At 40.0% G+C, this 16,394-nt stretch overlaps 1 protein-coding gene across 4 annotated transcripts in view; it reads left to right on the top strand.

Annotated features, from left to right (window-relative positions):
• Positions 1-16,394, top strand: part of KIAA1328 (KIAA1328 ortholog) — a 170,833-nt gene that overhangs the window by 120,264 nt on the left and 34,175 nt on the right. For all 4 annotated transcript variants that reach the window (XM_072031780.1, XM_038170035.2, XM_027446291.3 and 1 more), the window contains one exon: positions 13,271-13,455. In XM_072031780.1, the coding sequence (XP_071887881.1) occupies positions 13,271-13,455 (185 nt within the window). The remainder of the gene's footprint in view (positions 1-13,270; positions 13,456-16,394) is intronic.

The raw sequence follows: 16,394 nt of genomic DNA, 5'->3' as shown, positions 1-16,394 counted from the left end.
GCTCCCCCTGCTGTTCCAGGCATATGCTTTTTTTTTTTTTTTTCTTCACTCAATACCCCCCCCCCAGCAACTTTTTAAAAATTAAAATAAAAAATCATACGCAGTCACAGGGTTCTGCCACCTGACTCGCGTTGTCCCCATTGCCCCATTCTTGAAGGGAACCAATATTTACAGTGGCAATGGCAGCACTCATTTTATCTCATATTTGGAGTTTCTTGTCTACTCTTTTTCATGACAGCGTGCATCGCCTCCCATTATCCATGGCCTGAGCCTCTGGAGGAGAAACCATCGCCAGTGCCAGAACTGGCTTGTTGGCCAGGAGCTCCCAGCCTTCAGTTCATCCCCAAGCTGTCCTTGGTCTCTTGAGGTTCAGCTATGTAGTATTTGGCCAACTTTTCTGAATGTATTGAACACAATTTGTTAGATTTTTCATTTTTTTTTCTCATCTCTTCACTGCTTCAGGAGACTGGCACATTAAATCGGACTGAAATCAACTGTGCTTCCAAATGGCCCATAAAGTCCATGTGTCTGGAAACTGCTTACTCACTTGTTAGTGCTCCTTTTAATGCCCAAGTTACTTTCTTACTCCAGATTATTTTATACTGAAGTTTGTATCATTTTTAGGTGGGATATTTGCAGAGCAAACACTAGTTTATCCAGTAAAAAAAAAAAAAAAAGTGCTTATGGATCTGCCGGTAGTGCAAATGTTGATTTAATTGCAGACAAAAATTTTCCTTTCTCTGGTGGAGTTGTCTGGCTACATATAGAATGAGCATCTCTCCAACTGATGCCTGCTGGAGTTGATTGTGCCACAACAGGAATGTGTATTCAGAGTTAGATATATGTTTTTGCTTCATTAGTGCCCCATGCGGACTCTGAAGGTAGTAGGTTTTCATGTTCAGGGTGAAAGCTTTTGTTCTGATGTGATAACTAAAAACTTGTTGCTAAATGAGAGGAGGAGAGAATGTTTTATACATATCTGAGAATATATATGTATATCGAAGCATGCATATTTATATTTGTATGTATTTTTAAGGCAGATAGTGATCTTTATCGGATTGGGGAGTGAGGAGCAGCTCATTTCCACTGACCTGGTTGCTTCACTAATCTCATTTTCAGGCTTGCTTTGAACTGTGACAGGGTGTTAAGCTGTTTTACGTTTACCTGAATTATGCTGATTCTGTTCTCATGATCAGGTATGCTGCAAACAGACATATTACATCATTACCATTACGGTCCAAAGAAACATTGAGCAGTATGCCACTTGATAGACTTGAGGCATAAGATGGAAGTGGGAGCTACCACTGTAGTTTTCATGGGCAGATGGAGCTAACCTGTAGGTGAAGTCTTCAAAAAGCACAGGAGTTCTGGTGTTACAAACACTTCTAAGGATGGCAATCAGCGAAAACAGGCTTACTAGAACTTGAATACATTGATATTTGCACAAATCTTGTGTTTTCTGCCAGTCTTTTACATGGGTATGGTTCTGTAATATCACGTATCAGAACTGAAAATGCTTGGAGATTTTGTTCTTTGGGTTAAAATACTTAAAATTCATGTATCTCCTGAAGGAGTTTGTTCCTTGCCAACACTTGCAGACAGTGAGAGACATTTTTGCAAGTCATTTGCAGATGCCTCCTTTACAGGAAAATGTACACACTGTTAGTTTACTGCCTGAAATGAATTTTGAAAAACCTGAATGCTATTTTTATAAATTGGAGTGGATTACTTTTTCAAACATATCATTTTGTTACTTTTTATTTTTAAATGTAATCTTGGATGAAGAGAAAATGTTGTTTAATCTATATATTCATATGTTAATCTATATATTCATATGTCCCAGAAATTTGTAACTTGGACTAGTTAAGAAAATTCTTGAGAAACAAAATGTTCTGGAAGGTAGTTTTAAATTAGGAGGTTTTAAACCCACCCGAACAACTTTCACGCCATTTAAAAGCTTATATCCGAACTGATGGCGCAGGACTAAGAACAAAAGCTATTGGTATTACAAAGTTAAGCAAGAAATCCTCTGTACCCTGCTGTTCTGGTCACGATCACAGCTGCACTAAGCTAAACCTGCTCCCCCACCCCTCTGGTGACCTTGGCTGTGCTTCAGCACACAGGGAATTGAAGCAAAAGGCAAACTCTGGTAAATATTAGATTCTGTCACTTGCAGATATACAGACTACATATAAAGATAACGGCACGCGTGCTCTCGTTCCTCTCTAGCTCTCACCTTCTCTGAAGTGGACTTGGTGTTTTTGCAGCTGAATTGCTCTGACATAAAACTTTCCAGACTGTGCTGGTGGGTTGAGCTGAACTCCGTGGCATTGCATGGGTGCTGAGGCTTTGCAGAACTACCCATTACATTTGTAACAGTGCTAATTTTTGAGAGCCACGCAGAGAAAATTTTAGATTCAGCCCAGCTGATTTGTTCTTCACACTGCTCCTGTGGTGAAGAGGATTGATTTTTGTGTTTCTTTTGATATTTGGCTTCCTTTCCTCTGGTACTCAATGCTTCAGGCCTTAATCCTTTAACCTTGAATCTGAGCATCAAGGCTTCAGGAGGGATCAGGCCTTTTGATGGAGAGAGAACATCTTTTGTTGTACCAAATGGTTGGGAGTGGTATAAAGCAAGACAGATCTCCAGACAGTATATATTCCTCTGTTGCGTTAAAACACTATAAACAGAGGATGGGTTTAGTGGGGATTATAAATAATCTGGAGGAAGGTGGCATATTAGAAGCAATGGAAAAGAGTTAATGACTTTTTCTTTAACATTTCACCAATAACCAGTCTATCATGACAGATGTGTACTGGGTTGCCAAATGCTAGAGTCTGATTTGGGTAACGGTTCAAAGCTCAGCGTGTCATGGAAATGGCAATGTGGTCCCCGATGGAACAGGGGAAGAAAGCTTTTCAGCTTCTCAAAGGGCAGTATTTGTGGAAGCAGATGCTTGCTTGCCCTACCCGGCATAAAGAACAGTTCTGCGGGCAGCCGGGAGAGTTCGTACTGCTGGATTTTTATAGGATCATTAATTATATGTTATAAGGCAGCTAAGCATGGCATTCCTAACTCGATGAATTCCATTATGAATGGCCTTTTCATATTCTTCATCTCATTATATTAAATGCATGTGACCTGAAGTTTAGCTAAAGTTATTGTTCGGGTTAACTTTCATTTAGCGGTTGCCCTAATTTTAGAAACAGTCTGATCTTTCGGTTTTATGGAGAGACGGGTTTTTTTATGCATGTTTTTGCAGCACTATTTTAGATAATTTCTTTTGGAAGTAGGTATGAACCTCTGTGAGGTGGCGGGGAAGGGATTTAGTCATTCCTTGATTTGCCTGGAGATTTCTGTGCCCATATCCCTGGATGACAACATCCAGTTACACGGATTTGGCTATCATCTCTCTGCCAATAACTCTTAAACCTCCTGCTCTGTTCCATCTAGTCTTGCATATCTGACTGCCTCCCTGACACATAATCCTGGTTGTTTTGCCTTCAGATCATTCCTAATCTGGCCAAAACAGAACTCCTTACTTTTTCTTCTGAATCTCTCTTCACTTCTGATTTTGATAACACCACATCCTCTCTGTCACTCAGAGTTGTAACCTCGGGGTCATTCTCCTTCTCCATGCGCATTTGGGCTGCTGACGACTACTGCAGCTTCCTTCTGCTTTGCAGCAAAAACGTACCACTAGTTTGTCAGCAGTTAAAGTGCTATTCCTTGCTCCAGCCCTTCATCGTGCACCTTGACTACTGTAAAATCTTCTCTGGCTGCTCAATATTCATGCCCTGCCTTCAAAATAAATTATCCAAATCAGCATCTTTGCTGCTCATTCAGATCTTGTCACCGTTGCTTCTCTGAAACCCTCCTTCAAAGGCTAGTTGTCTAAGGTATCAGTCTACAGGGCTCTGCAGAAAGTCACACTGACACTTCTTGTTTTATTTTCTCTGCCATCCCCTCTTCTTTACTCCTTCAGTTCCGTGAAACTCAATGTTTTCTTTGGTGCTATTTGAACTGATAGCAATTTACTCCTACCGCATTCCCTAATTCCTTCTGGCTTTGGAACCATTGAGTCATGTCCCGGTGGATCCTGCCTCCATTTTGTCTGTTCTGTGTCTTTCCCGTCTCTCATCCCTGAGCCCTTTTTACGGAGTTTTTCATTAGTTTCAAACTAATCCGTCTCTTTCCACTGACCACAAGGACAGCCTCTGCCCAGCAAGTCCACTAAAATTTGAATCATACTCAAATCATCTCACTAGTGACCTAGGGAGAGAAGTATTATAACTTAACTGAAGTGACAAATCATCAGCTTTTATGTGTGGAAAAGCTTTCGTCTGGCTTCTAGCACACACAAGTTTGAAACAAAACAATATCCAAGTATCTTCAGTCATCTGTCAATAGTGTCAGGCTTCGTCTCTTTATGTAACTACATGCCCTCCTGTTTGATCGATGCCTCGTTAATCCTTTTTTCCTTTTTAACTTTGTGCTCCTTTAATCTCTACCAACGTCTTGCATCCTTTCTGAGACAGTAATGTCTCTAAGAGATGGGTTTAAATTTATGTACCGGCTATAAACTCAGTAGGAGTGAGGTGGTTTAGCAACACAAGTATATGCAAGCCTCTAACAGCACACTCCACAGTGTCATAATGACACTGGTGGCAGCAGCTCTGGACAGACATTTCTGAACAGATTTTAAAAAAAAACTTGCACAGAGCCTAAGATCAGTTTGTTTATTTAGATTGGTAAAATATAAATTACGTTCTGTTTGCCAGTGGTAGTGGTGAGGTGGCAAGAGTTGTTGGTATCTGACGGAACGAAAGTACAAAACATGCACCTCACTGAACGGTTTTAAAAGAGTTGTTCTCCTCTTAGCAAGGTAGTGGTTTCCCTCTTGTTGAAATTCAGTTATATCTCTTTATTTCTGAACAAACATTTGAACACACAAAAAGTGTTGTATGTTCCATAAACATCTTGGTTGAGTCACTGTTTGGTGGTGCTGCTGCATTTACATAAAATCGTATGTGTTGAAAGGAAATCTTCAGTATGTGGTTGTTTTTTTTCTGTGAAGTTCAGGCCAAGGTTTTTAGAGTAGTGTTCCATCAGGTAAGTATCTCAGTTTGTATTTTACTTCCAGTAAGAAGCTGATTTTTCCACCACTAGCCATCAAGCACACTCTGTGAAATACATAACTTCAGTGGATTAAAGGTAATGTATGTGACCTGAAGTGATTTTTTTCCATAACCTTTACCAAAAGGTGCCTTGTCAAATCTACATCTGTTGGGTATGGTAATCCACTAATCTGAGGAAACTCCAAAGCCTTATTTCTCTATTTACTTCTCTTTGGGCTCTAAGAATTTTTTAAAAGCAGATCAATAAACAATCTCAGTGTTTTCATTTTACTAAGCAATATAATATAGATGAGTACTAGAGTAGTAGTAAATCATTAATATACTACTTAATCATAGGATGACTGTGCCCCACAGATGTGATTTAATCACAAAAAAAGCCCAGTGAAGTGCAAAGATGCAGCAGGAGGGGCGTTTCCAAAAAAAAAAAAAAAAGGGGGGGGGGGGTAATATATGACACCATTTTAAAAGATCCTAGTATGAGAGCATTTGAGATGCCATGTATTGTTATAGTTGCAGACCTAGCTATATTCTGACATGTTGTTTTGATCACTCCTTAAAACAAGAATCAAAAAACACTTGAGATTTGTGTTTGTGGGAACCAATGTGAAGATAAAGGTCACCACGGTGTTGGAGCTGTGCCTTGTACCTGGGCTGAGCTTGTGCCACTGCACTGAGCTTCTGACGGCTTTTTGGAATAAGAACAGCATTAGAGTTTGCAGACAATAGATTCACTAGTCCCAAGATTTTATGTATATCCTTAAACGACAATTGTAGTCTGTGCCTAAAATGCTTAATTCAGTCATCACACAATACTGATAAAGATGATTAGAATTAGAGGATGGATTTTTCGTGTATATGTAGCTCTTTGTAATAACTGTACACAAGAGTGCAATCTTAAGTATCTGTTGCTCTAATTAGGCATCTCTTCAAAATGTCTTGTTAGTAGGGCACACTAGAAAGCCTGTGAGTGCCTGCTTTCCAACTCTTTCTGTGTCCTTCCTCTGCTATATCGTTACTTGTCTTCAGCAAACGGTTCCTCCCTGATGCGATGCATGTGCAGAAAAGGGCCTTTTGCAATTGCAGCTCACTTACTTAAAGGTCCTCTTGTCAACACCTACCAGCTCGTCTAGAAACTCGTATGAAGGAGATGGTGCTTATATATGGATAGCTGTAGTGAAGGAAAATGCAGGGTTTTTTTGTATCGAGCAGGTGGTTGCCGGCACGCTCAGCGCGAGCCCTGCAGCAGCAGCCCGTTCCCAGCCTGATTCTCCGTGCAGCCCATCTACTGTGAAATCTTTTGTTCTAGGTGAGCCAGGTTCAGAAGGGATGACGCATTGCTCATCTATGCCTTTATCACAACCAAATAGCAGCCTAATTGGGGTGATGTTTGTTCAGAAGATGGCTCGCATATGGTATTTTGATGGGTACCTTGTGGATGGGGCTGGCTCTCAGCCAAACAACAGTGATCCCGGATAAGGCACTAAGGCAGGCGTTCCCTTCTCTGAAGAGCATGCGACTCTCCTGCTGAAGGAGGGTTATGCAGTTTGATCTACTGCAGAAGTTTGGATTTAGTTCAGAAACTTTGTTTGTCCTAAACAGGCTTTTGCATCATTCCGTATGGTACTTTCGCAGGTGACAGCTAGACAGGCTTTTCAGATACACAGACACTGTTTTGAAGGATTGTTTTTATACCTATGACTTGACATTTACATGACTTTCTTTTGTGAAGGCTGACAGCACTGCTTGCTGGAACGACAGGTGCTCTACTCTGCTCTATAAGAAAGGCCAAACACACAATCACAGCGTTTTGTCCTGCTAAAGCTTTGCCAGTCTGCTTTCTGTGGCTGTTTCTCTATGACTGTCTGAAAACCTTTATGCTGGGGTTTTCTGTGGATTCAGAGGCAAAGAGAAAGTAATCAGAGCTCATTTCACTATTTATTAGGGAGACTAAGTGGTGTAGGAAGGGTGCTGGTGGGGAGTTGAAATGTAGCTAAGTTAAAGCAGAATGAGGACAGGGCTTCAAAGGAAAGGCATGAATATAATTTTAGGAGGAATTTAGCTTAGTACTTGCTACAAACGGACCTTTAACTGTGTATATTAAGTGAAATCCTGACTTCATTGAAGATAAGGGCAGTATTCTGATTGATTCAATGAGGCTGGGGTTTCACCTATGGCTGGTATGATCTAATAGGTCATTGCTAATTAAGAGCATATGCGGCCTCAATTCTCGCTGCTGGAATTAAATATCTGAGCACCAGTCACAGTAGGAATGGGAAAGGAACTGGTACCTGAAAGAACGGTCTGGAAAAGCCGCACTATGGATTACATTACCCTGGTAGAGCTTGATATGTGAGAAAGTTTTTAGCATACTTTCTTATGCAGCTCTTCCAAGATGAGAAGAAAGGTAAACCAAATGCAGTAGGTCCAAGAGAGCTGGTTCAGCAGAAACAATCAACAGAAAACTGATACAGCCATCTGTATACCTTCCTGGATTCAGGGGCACTGGACCTGAAGAGAACTGTAAGGGGCAAAAGCTCAGGATCGCTCCCCAGCAATGTGCTGTGTGCATTACAGCATGTGGGATGTAGGCAATTGCTGTGCATTTTCTATGACGAAAACTTCTTTACTTACAGGCCGGTTTGGTCATACTTTAGTTAGACTTGTCCTTGTCTGCTGAGGTGTGTTCCCCTACTGTCCCTGCCTTCTGCCTTTTACGTAGAGAAATACACGAGGAAGGAGATGGTCTCTGTCCTGAGGATCTCAAAAGTATAAATGAACATGCTCTCTAGAAAGGAAAGCAGCTGTTTCTTATTAACATGCACTGGATCCCAGCAGTGTCATTAACATGCTGATATGTCTAGCATAAGCCTCAAAATGCCAGGTTTCATAATTGGGCCATGAAATCTCACTCTAGGCTTGAATATGGCCTTCAAGGTCTGTATTAGAATAGGACGTTTTTCCTATTTTTTAAAGGAAAGGAAGGGGAAAATGTTAAGTCTAGATTTTTTATTTTTTTTTTCAAGCACTCTGTTTCAGTATGAAATAGGCATTAGATTTTTAGCAGTGTGTTTTGAAGGTTGATGATCTGCTGACATAAACAGATTGCCTTTGTCACCAGGCACGCAAGGGTGATGGCGTTCAGTGATGAGAGATTGCCCTGAAGTTCGCGCTGTGCTTCTCCTCCTCACTTGCAGTGCTTACCTTTCTTCCAGCTCTATTCACACAAAGCAGGAGTGAGGAGACCAATCTCCCTCCTTTCTCCCATGTGCTGCTATGGCTTTTACATCTTGTCATGTTTCTTCCCGGCTCTGCTTCAAAAAAGGGGCAGGAGTGACCCTCCGAAGAGGATTCAGTGTTGCAGAGGGAGATGCACTAAGGAGAGCCTTAAGCTCTACCTCTGGTGTCAGGATTTTCATCATGGTTAGCTTTAAGCAGATACACATGGGATATGCACTAATTTCTGGTGTCACAACTGGTGAATTGAGTGCTTGGAAGTCAGCTCCAGTTCTTATCTACCTCTGCAGACCTGCTTGCCGTCCAGGGGCCCAGCTTCCTTACCACATCTGTTTCTTGTCTTTGCTTTGTAGGTGAGGGTAATCACACTGCCTTACCTGACATATTCTCAAACAAACAAACAAATAACAAGAACAGCAACAAAAATGCTCTTTGAGAAATATGGGGCACTTGAGAATGCCCTGGAAGTAGAGGCTTACAGAGAGTAGAGTTGCACAGTACACCTGAGAAGACTGCAGAAGTTGTGGTTGGAGAGGAGACTGCTGATGTTGATTCTCAGAGCCACTCATTCAAAGTCTACAGGCTTCTTTTCTCCTAGTGAATATTTTTTAATTGCCATGAAGACAACCAACTTCCCAAAGTCCTGCTTTGGAACTGGTGGTTTTCAAAGAAAGGTGTGCTTTGATAACTTGATTTAAACTGGTTTAAATTCAGACTCCCTGCTGAAAACGAAGATCCTGTCATGTATTGACACCTCCTTTGTCGCAGCACTTTTGATACTGCTGCTTTGTGCTGAACTGACTCTGGAAGCTGATCTGGCTGAAAACTCTCCCAACCAAAGGGGTGGAGTAGGGAGGAAAAGATCATATTCAGCCTGCTTGTCAAACTGCATCCGAAATGGCAATGCAGGTTCCAGCTACAAAAACGTATTGCTTGGGTTGCCTACTTATCACCAGTTTTGCATCATTAAGTGTTATGCATTCTTGGCCTGATATAATTGCAGCAGATTGCACACATGAACTGTTAATTATTTTATTTTTAAAACAGAAATTGCAGAACAGGAAAATAACATTCCAACATGTTTTCTTTTGGAGCTAACCTACCACAGCAATCTGTTAGTTTGATAATGGTTAAACTCACAAGCCCTTGTCTCAACAGGGTGCAGTAGGGTACCATTAAGGCAGCCATCTGTTGAATATACATACTGGAGGCCTGAATTGCCTTGCATTTTGGGTTTCTGACTAGTTATAACATAGACGTGTTCTCTGGATACCACTGATCGGCACTGAAAAATGCATGGAAATATCAGAATTCAGTGGAAGGTGGGAATCCAAATTTGGGTTCGATGGCTGGGAACCCCTCAGGTGATCACTAGTTATGGAGTAGGGAAGAGATTAAAACTCTTGGGTGTACAGGTGCTGATAGTGAATGCTACTCCGTGGCAAGTCTTAGCTGCTTCAGTTGCTTAGCAATTCAATAGATCTGTAAAACTCCATTCGCAGACCAAGGCTACCATTATGTTGGATTGATTCATCAGGATGAGCAGCTAAAACAAGTTAAATTCTATCAGAGTTTTCCTGCATTAATTTAAAAAATGAATTTAGTTGGCTCTAAATGGACATTTGTTTTAGTATCTTGAAGAACTGACTTTCCTCTATTAAAGCAGAATAATGTATCTATATGGTGCCCTAACTTGAACAGTACATAAAGATTAGTAAATAAGACCCCATTAAAAATACTTATAATGTAAGTAACATGGGTCCCAATAGCCTTTCTAATGTCCATTAATGCTTATTCTGAGGATCAGAGCTCATTTTACTGAGCCATTTAGTCAAACCGTGTGATTATTTAGAAAGTTAATTCATGCATACTAAAATCTAGCTTAAGTAATGCAGAGGGTAGGAGGTAAAACTCTATGGAGACGATAGTCCTTTTTGTTATTTAATGATCAGCCATAATTAACTTGCAAATTTGAAATAATTAGAACAAATTAAAGGTATTTAACTTTGCCTCCCTAAAGAAAAATTCAAATTGCACCAAATGCAGCTTTAAATTATTCAAGTCTCAGAGGTCTGTGCTGGGTTTTTTTACAATGCCTTTTCTATGATGAGAATACCAATCTGCTTTTTGTCAGAAAGCATCCTATCAAGTAATTGTTCTTTGTGTCTAATAAATGACAGCTATTCTTCTTTGTAAAAGTATTTCAGTCTCTGAAGACTACATCAGCATTTCCATGGCATTTTAATTCAATAAAACAAAAGGTTAATGTTTTTCTACTTTTTAAGGAATGCAAATACTAGCAATATTCAATGGGTCCTGAATGACATTTAAAATTTGCCATTCACGCTCAGCAGGAATATCGCGATATGACGCACTGGCAAAATGAAAAAATGTTTAAGGTGTGTTCTCCTTTGTTGATGTACTTCAGTATTCATAAGGAGACAGTAATGCTGAGGCTCACGTCTTTTCTGGTGATGCTACTTTATAGCTCCTGCCTTAGGTTAGGTGGGTTAGTAAGGTCTTTATTTAGGCAGTCTTCTCTGCTGTGTAGTTTCAGGGAATGCTATGAAAATTCATCAGATAACAGAGTGCCCTAAGGAAGTCCTACTAGCCAGCCTGCATTTGGATGATATGATGGATTGCTGGATTTGAAGATAGAGAAGGACCTGTCACTTAATCTTTGTGTCTGTACATAACTGATGCCTTTGGACCTTATGTTAGTTTTAAACTTCCCAGCTAGTCACGTCATTCAGTTTATTAATTATTCTGTAGCTGATTGAGCAACTTTTTTTCTGAAACAGATTTTTTCCTTACGTTTTCTTTGTTTTAATTTCAGTGTGTTGTTAATTTTAGACTTTTTTTTTTTTATATCTCTCTGCATTATCCCTTTCACTCCTTGGTGTGCACACCTCTCAGACTAAGTACTTGTCATTTTAAAGTTTGACTACATCCTTACCTGACCAAAACTTTTTAGCAAGTCTTCTCTGATTAAATTCCAAAGAACGAGGCTCTGATGCATTGTTTAGTGAGCTGTAAATGCAAATATGCTTGCTTTTGTTATTTCCCCATGAATTAGCGTCTGTAACTTCCTCTTGGTGTCTGTTTCTGTTTGAGTTCTCTCTGCCGTAGCATTATTTCAACCAGAACCTGATATTTTAGAGGTGACCGCACCATGTAAATGGTATGGTAGTGAACCAGCGGAGTAATCGCTTCCTCATCTACACGACTAAGGTCACTGTCTTCACAGAAGATCTGTAGGTGGTAATTAAATGTACTTTAAAAACTCAGAAAGCATCCAAATAATGACGACCTTAGTGTTTTTAAATGCTCTTAATCATCCAGGAACAGACAAATAAAAAATCAAGTACTGTGTTATCAGAAAAATCTGGTCAACTATTACACCTTTAAACCTCTCTAAACATTTATTAGGGTCCAAACCCACCTCTGGCTACACCCTGGGTTGCAGGAATTAGTAGGTTAATGATATCAGAGAATTTTAGAGTCACCATAAATTTTAAAAACATTTTGCAATATTACTAAGTCATCATGCGGTTTGAAACCCTAACGTAAACGGAGGTTATTCGGAGAAATTTTATCCTACACTTCAGCCCGTTATTATGGGTCATGAGCCATTATATAATGTTCTGCATTAATAATACAGGAGTAATACTAATTGTCAAACCGGCGCAGTGGGCCTTATTAAACAATGACTTTTACAGCACATGGATTTGAAACTTTTAATTTAGCTATCATTTTCTAATGTGAAAAAAGATACCTGTTTTTTTTTTTTCTCAGATATACAGTAACTTCTGTAATGTAAGCTTTTATGTAAAATATTTTTGTGAATCATCCACCCATAAAACTGTAACCCAAATGATACAAACTTAGTAGCAGTCTTAGAGTTATCCTTTCAAAATTGGTACTTAAATGGGAAAAAGATTTGTATAATCTTCTGTTAATTTAGGAAAGCTGTGTGTCACTCCCATACTTGCAAACAGAGCAGTATAATCTTGGGATGAACTGTATTCCTTCATGTGGATAATCCTTTTTTTTCTTTAATATTTTAATTACTTTTTTTTTTTTAAACTGTGTAATAGTCATGGGGCTAATGACGTATAGATTTTGGGAATCCTCATTTAAAGCAGTAGTCTTCTTCCTGAGAACAGCATTTGAAAGCAGTCTTTGACTTTACTGAGAGTAAGATGGTCTCAATAACCTCCTGTCTTCTCAGAAGGTTTTTTTTTTTTGCATGTGTCTGCAGAAACTGAAATCATGCTTGCTCCATGTCATCAAATGTGCATCCTGGCTCCATCTGTGGAGTATTTAGGATCTTGTGCAGGAGTCCTTCCTGGACCATACTGCTCATTGCTTTTCTGGTTAGCTTTCTCGTTTCTTACTCTTACTTTTTTTTTTTTTCTTTTTTTCTTTAACCACTGTACCATCTGTTTCCCTTTTGCAAACCATGACTGTTTCTCTCCACTCAGATTCTTCTGTGTCTCATTTTTTTTCTAGCAAAGTGAACATTTTTAAGTTACTTGTTTTCTTCCAACCTTGCTGAACCCTGCTGGGCAAAGTCCTTTCTGAACCTTCATCCCGCTTGTCCTGTTCTAACCACTCAGAAAATCCAGGACCTAATACATTAGGGAATGTTCCAAATACTGCAAAACTCCAAATATAATTGTCAGAGTGCAGCCAGCTGCTGATAACCAAAGACTCCTGTGGAAGTTGAAGTAGGTTGGTGATCCTTCAACCCTGAGGCCCCTGCTTTCAGACATTGTAAATGGATTCAGCAGGAGCTCAACCAGCACCACGATGGTTATGCTTCTGGGGAGGCAGAGGGCTGCATGCAGTGTTAAAGAGGTTGATATGTAACAGTGTCACCTTTCTTTCTTCCTAGTGTGCCAGTATCGAAACGTGAAGATTATTACCCCAGGACACCACCAGTGAGCAAAGCCTCCAGAACATCACGGAGCAGCGGTGGGAGCAGTTCAGGGAAGAAAATGGCTGGTTTTGGTGCACATATGGAAGATGGGCGAGCCCTTCTGATGAAAACCAAGAGGGAAGGCAGCAAGTCAAAGAAAGGTAAGGGGTAGCATGTTGTATTGCAGGTCTACGAGTGTGCTGATGTCGTTTAGAGATTATATGTGTTGAAGAGTGGATCAGCAAAATACGCAATTAGAGAGGATTGCAAGTTGCTTAAAACAACCTAAGAGAAGCTACCTACGTTTAAAGTAAAAACATAGAAAACCTTGTAAATAACAAGTGATCTTCTTGGTTGGTGTTCCTGATAGAAGAGGAAAAAATAGCCCTTTAATCTCAAAAAGCTGTTTCAACAATTCTTCTTCCTTTCCCAGCAAGCAGAGAATAAGTACAGTGGGACTTGTTCTTGAAATGTAATCTTCTTCACATTCTTTTCCTCCCCAAGTAATGGCTCCACCATTACAACCTGGTATTTTGCCACACAGGGTTGTCTGTACTGCTAAAATCTATCCTGCTCTTAGCTTAGTACCTCCACTTAAGGAGCAGAGAAAGCATCCTTTCTTAGGAAGAGAAAGGACTGGGAACAAAAGCAGCTTGGATGTTTCACTGCCGAGCCTTGAACATAATCCTTGGTTCAATTATGAGCTGGTTGTGTTTTTTTTTTTTTTTTAACTTGTCAGCCAGTTTGCTGTATATGTCAGCATAAAAATAAAGAAAATGGCAAAATGAGAAGAAATGTGGTGCAGTTCTCAAAGGAACAAATAACTTGTGTTATTGGTTAAGACCGTACCAACATTAAAAAGCAGTCCCTGTGAAGAAACTTTCAAAAGGGTATCATCAGCCTGGACCCAAACAGTGGCTGAGGTTAATCTCTTCCAAGGCACAGCTACAAAAGTTGGAAGCCTGTAAAGGGCTTGTGTCCAAAAAAATCAATTTCTAATTTGAAAGAAAATCATTTTTGACTAACAGGGGTTCAGGACCCATTACTTTTGCTGTATAGTCTGCTGACATTTCACACTTTCTGTTGTGCACAATGAATCCTAATAGTCATTTTATAACATTGCTACACCAATCAATTTAAGCAAGAGAAAGCCGTTACAATTCTGCAAAGTTTCAGGGGCAATTTTCACTGATGGTTTTCTTTTATGTTTTTTTCAGCTATCATTATTTTTTTCTTCTCTTTTCCTCTTCCTTCTCCCCCCTTCTTCTCAATACTGTAGTGATGAAATTGAGATTTTTCACAGTTGGATGATGGGTTTTGTTCCTTGGATAGGGGTAGTCCCAAAAAAGTAATTTATTTTCCATAGATTTTGGGGGAAAAAAATCCAACCTGGCCTCTCCTTCATTCACTCATTTCATTTTTAGCACTTAAAAGTGACGAGCTGCACCTGGCTATTGCACATTCAACTGAGCTGCACCTATGCTGATTTAGTGAGTGCAGTGGTCAGCATAATGTCCAAAAATGGTTGGTGTCTTTTGCAAACATTTTTTAGGATTGCTAGCTTTGAAGATACAGAGCTGCATGGCAAAATTTAGCTTATAAACATTGGTACTTGCTGTGATACCAGATAAAGTTCAGAGAAATGCTTTCAAGCTGTGGAACAACCTCAGGTCTATTACTGATTTGAATGGCTTGTTTATCACAAGGCAAATTACCTAGCACTAATCACTGAAGTTGAAGTCTTCTGTATTTAGTACCTTTTTAATTGGCTTCCCTCTGTTATATGTTTGGACTCCTTTAACAAGCATACACACACACACACACACACACACACACACACGTACAGTGTTTTTTTCATCTCTGGGGATCACCAGGGTACAATGTCAAGTTTCTTAATTCTAGTTAGCTCTGGACTTAGGTGTTCCTGTCCCTACTTCTGCTAGATCTGCTGCTGAACTGGGATTTCAGCTTCACAGTTTATTCTTTTATTAGGAAGTAATTACATAGCATCTACCAAAATAAAATGAGAGATATCAACAGTGTTTTTATGGTGAATTCTTAAAAAATGTGGCATTTGCCTGACTGCCTCAGAGCATGGAGCCAGAAAGCCTGGAAGTCTACCTGAAGCCTGGAAGTCTACCTGAGACAGTGGTCAGTACCTGCTGCATTAATAGAAACCAGTTACAGAGCTCTAGCTAAGCCATTTTATGCAGAAGGGTCACAAAGTCAACCAGATGACATCCTGAGACATGAAACTTGATGGTAGTTGTCAGCCGGCTACTTTCACACAGCGATTTGGTCAGAAGACAGCAGTGGTGGATCCTATACACAGAAGCATGTCTGCTGAGAACTTCCCAACAGACAGAGGTTTGACTACAGAGATACTTTTTGCTACAGAGATATTTTTTCACGCCTTGATCTGCCTCGATGATTTAAATTGTAAAAGCTTGAGGATGGGGACTATCTCCAAGCGTGTCTTAGTGCAGTGCCAGGTCTGATGTGGGTCTTTGGGCTCTGTTGCAGTATAATATAATTTCCCCATAACTCTGGGAACAGTGGGTGTCTCAGGGCACCATGCAACTCATGATAGGATCCCTCCACAGCAGCATAAGCATACACATTTGTATTGGAGTTTGATGTTGTCCTTTTTCACTACTTTGTCATCTTCAGTTTTGTTTTGAGGAGATAAATCAACTAGTCAGTAAACGATTCTCATGGCATGGTGAAAGGCTTTACTGCCCACAGCACTGGTTGCTTACTGCGAGAGCAGTGAGTTTGGAAGGGGTAGTTTCTTAACCCAGTTTTCCTTTTTCAGTACAAATGTTTAGTAATGCTGAGAACAGCATTGTTAACCTGGTCCCATCACCTGGTGGAGGGAAAGGAGCACTTCTGTGCTCTTTTCAAGGTATAAGCTTACTGAACCAGCCCTGCTTAGGCAATCAGTATTTATTCTTTCACTGTTGCTTTTTGTCTCCTATTTCTGTTTGCTCCTTTATTTTTATTCTTCTGCTTTAGCAAGTGTTTGTGTCTTGTATCCAAACTTTTTTAGTTTTACCAGCAAAACTTTAAGCAGACGAAGCAATCCTCAAGTCTTAGATCT

Source organism: Anas platyrhynchos, chromosome Z, assembly GCF_047663525.1.
Source record: "Anas platyrhynchos isolate ZD024472 breed Pekin duck chromosome Z, IASCAAS_PekinDuck_T2T, whole genome shotgun sequence".
Lineage (NCBI taxonomy): Eukaryota > Metazoa > Chordata > Aves > Anseriformes > Anatidae > Anas > Anas platyrhynchos.
The sequence above is the reverse complement of the archived record's forward strand: the minus strand, read 5'-3'. Positions and strand labels throughout refer to the sequence as shown.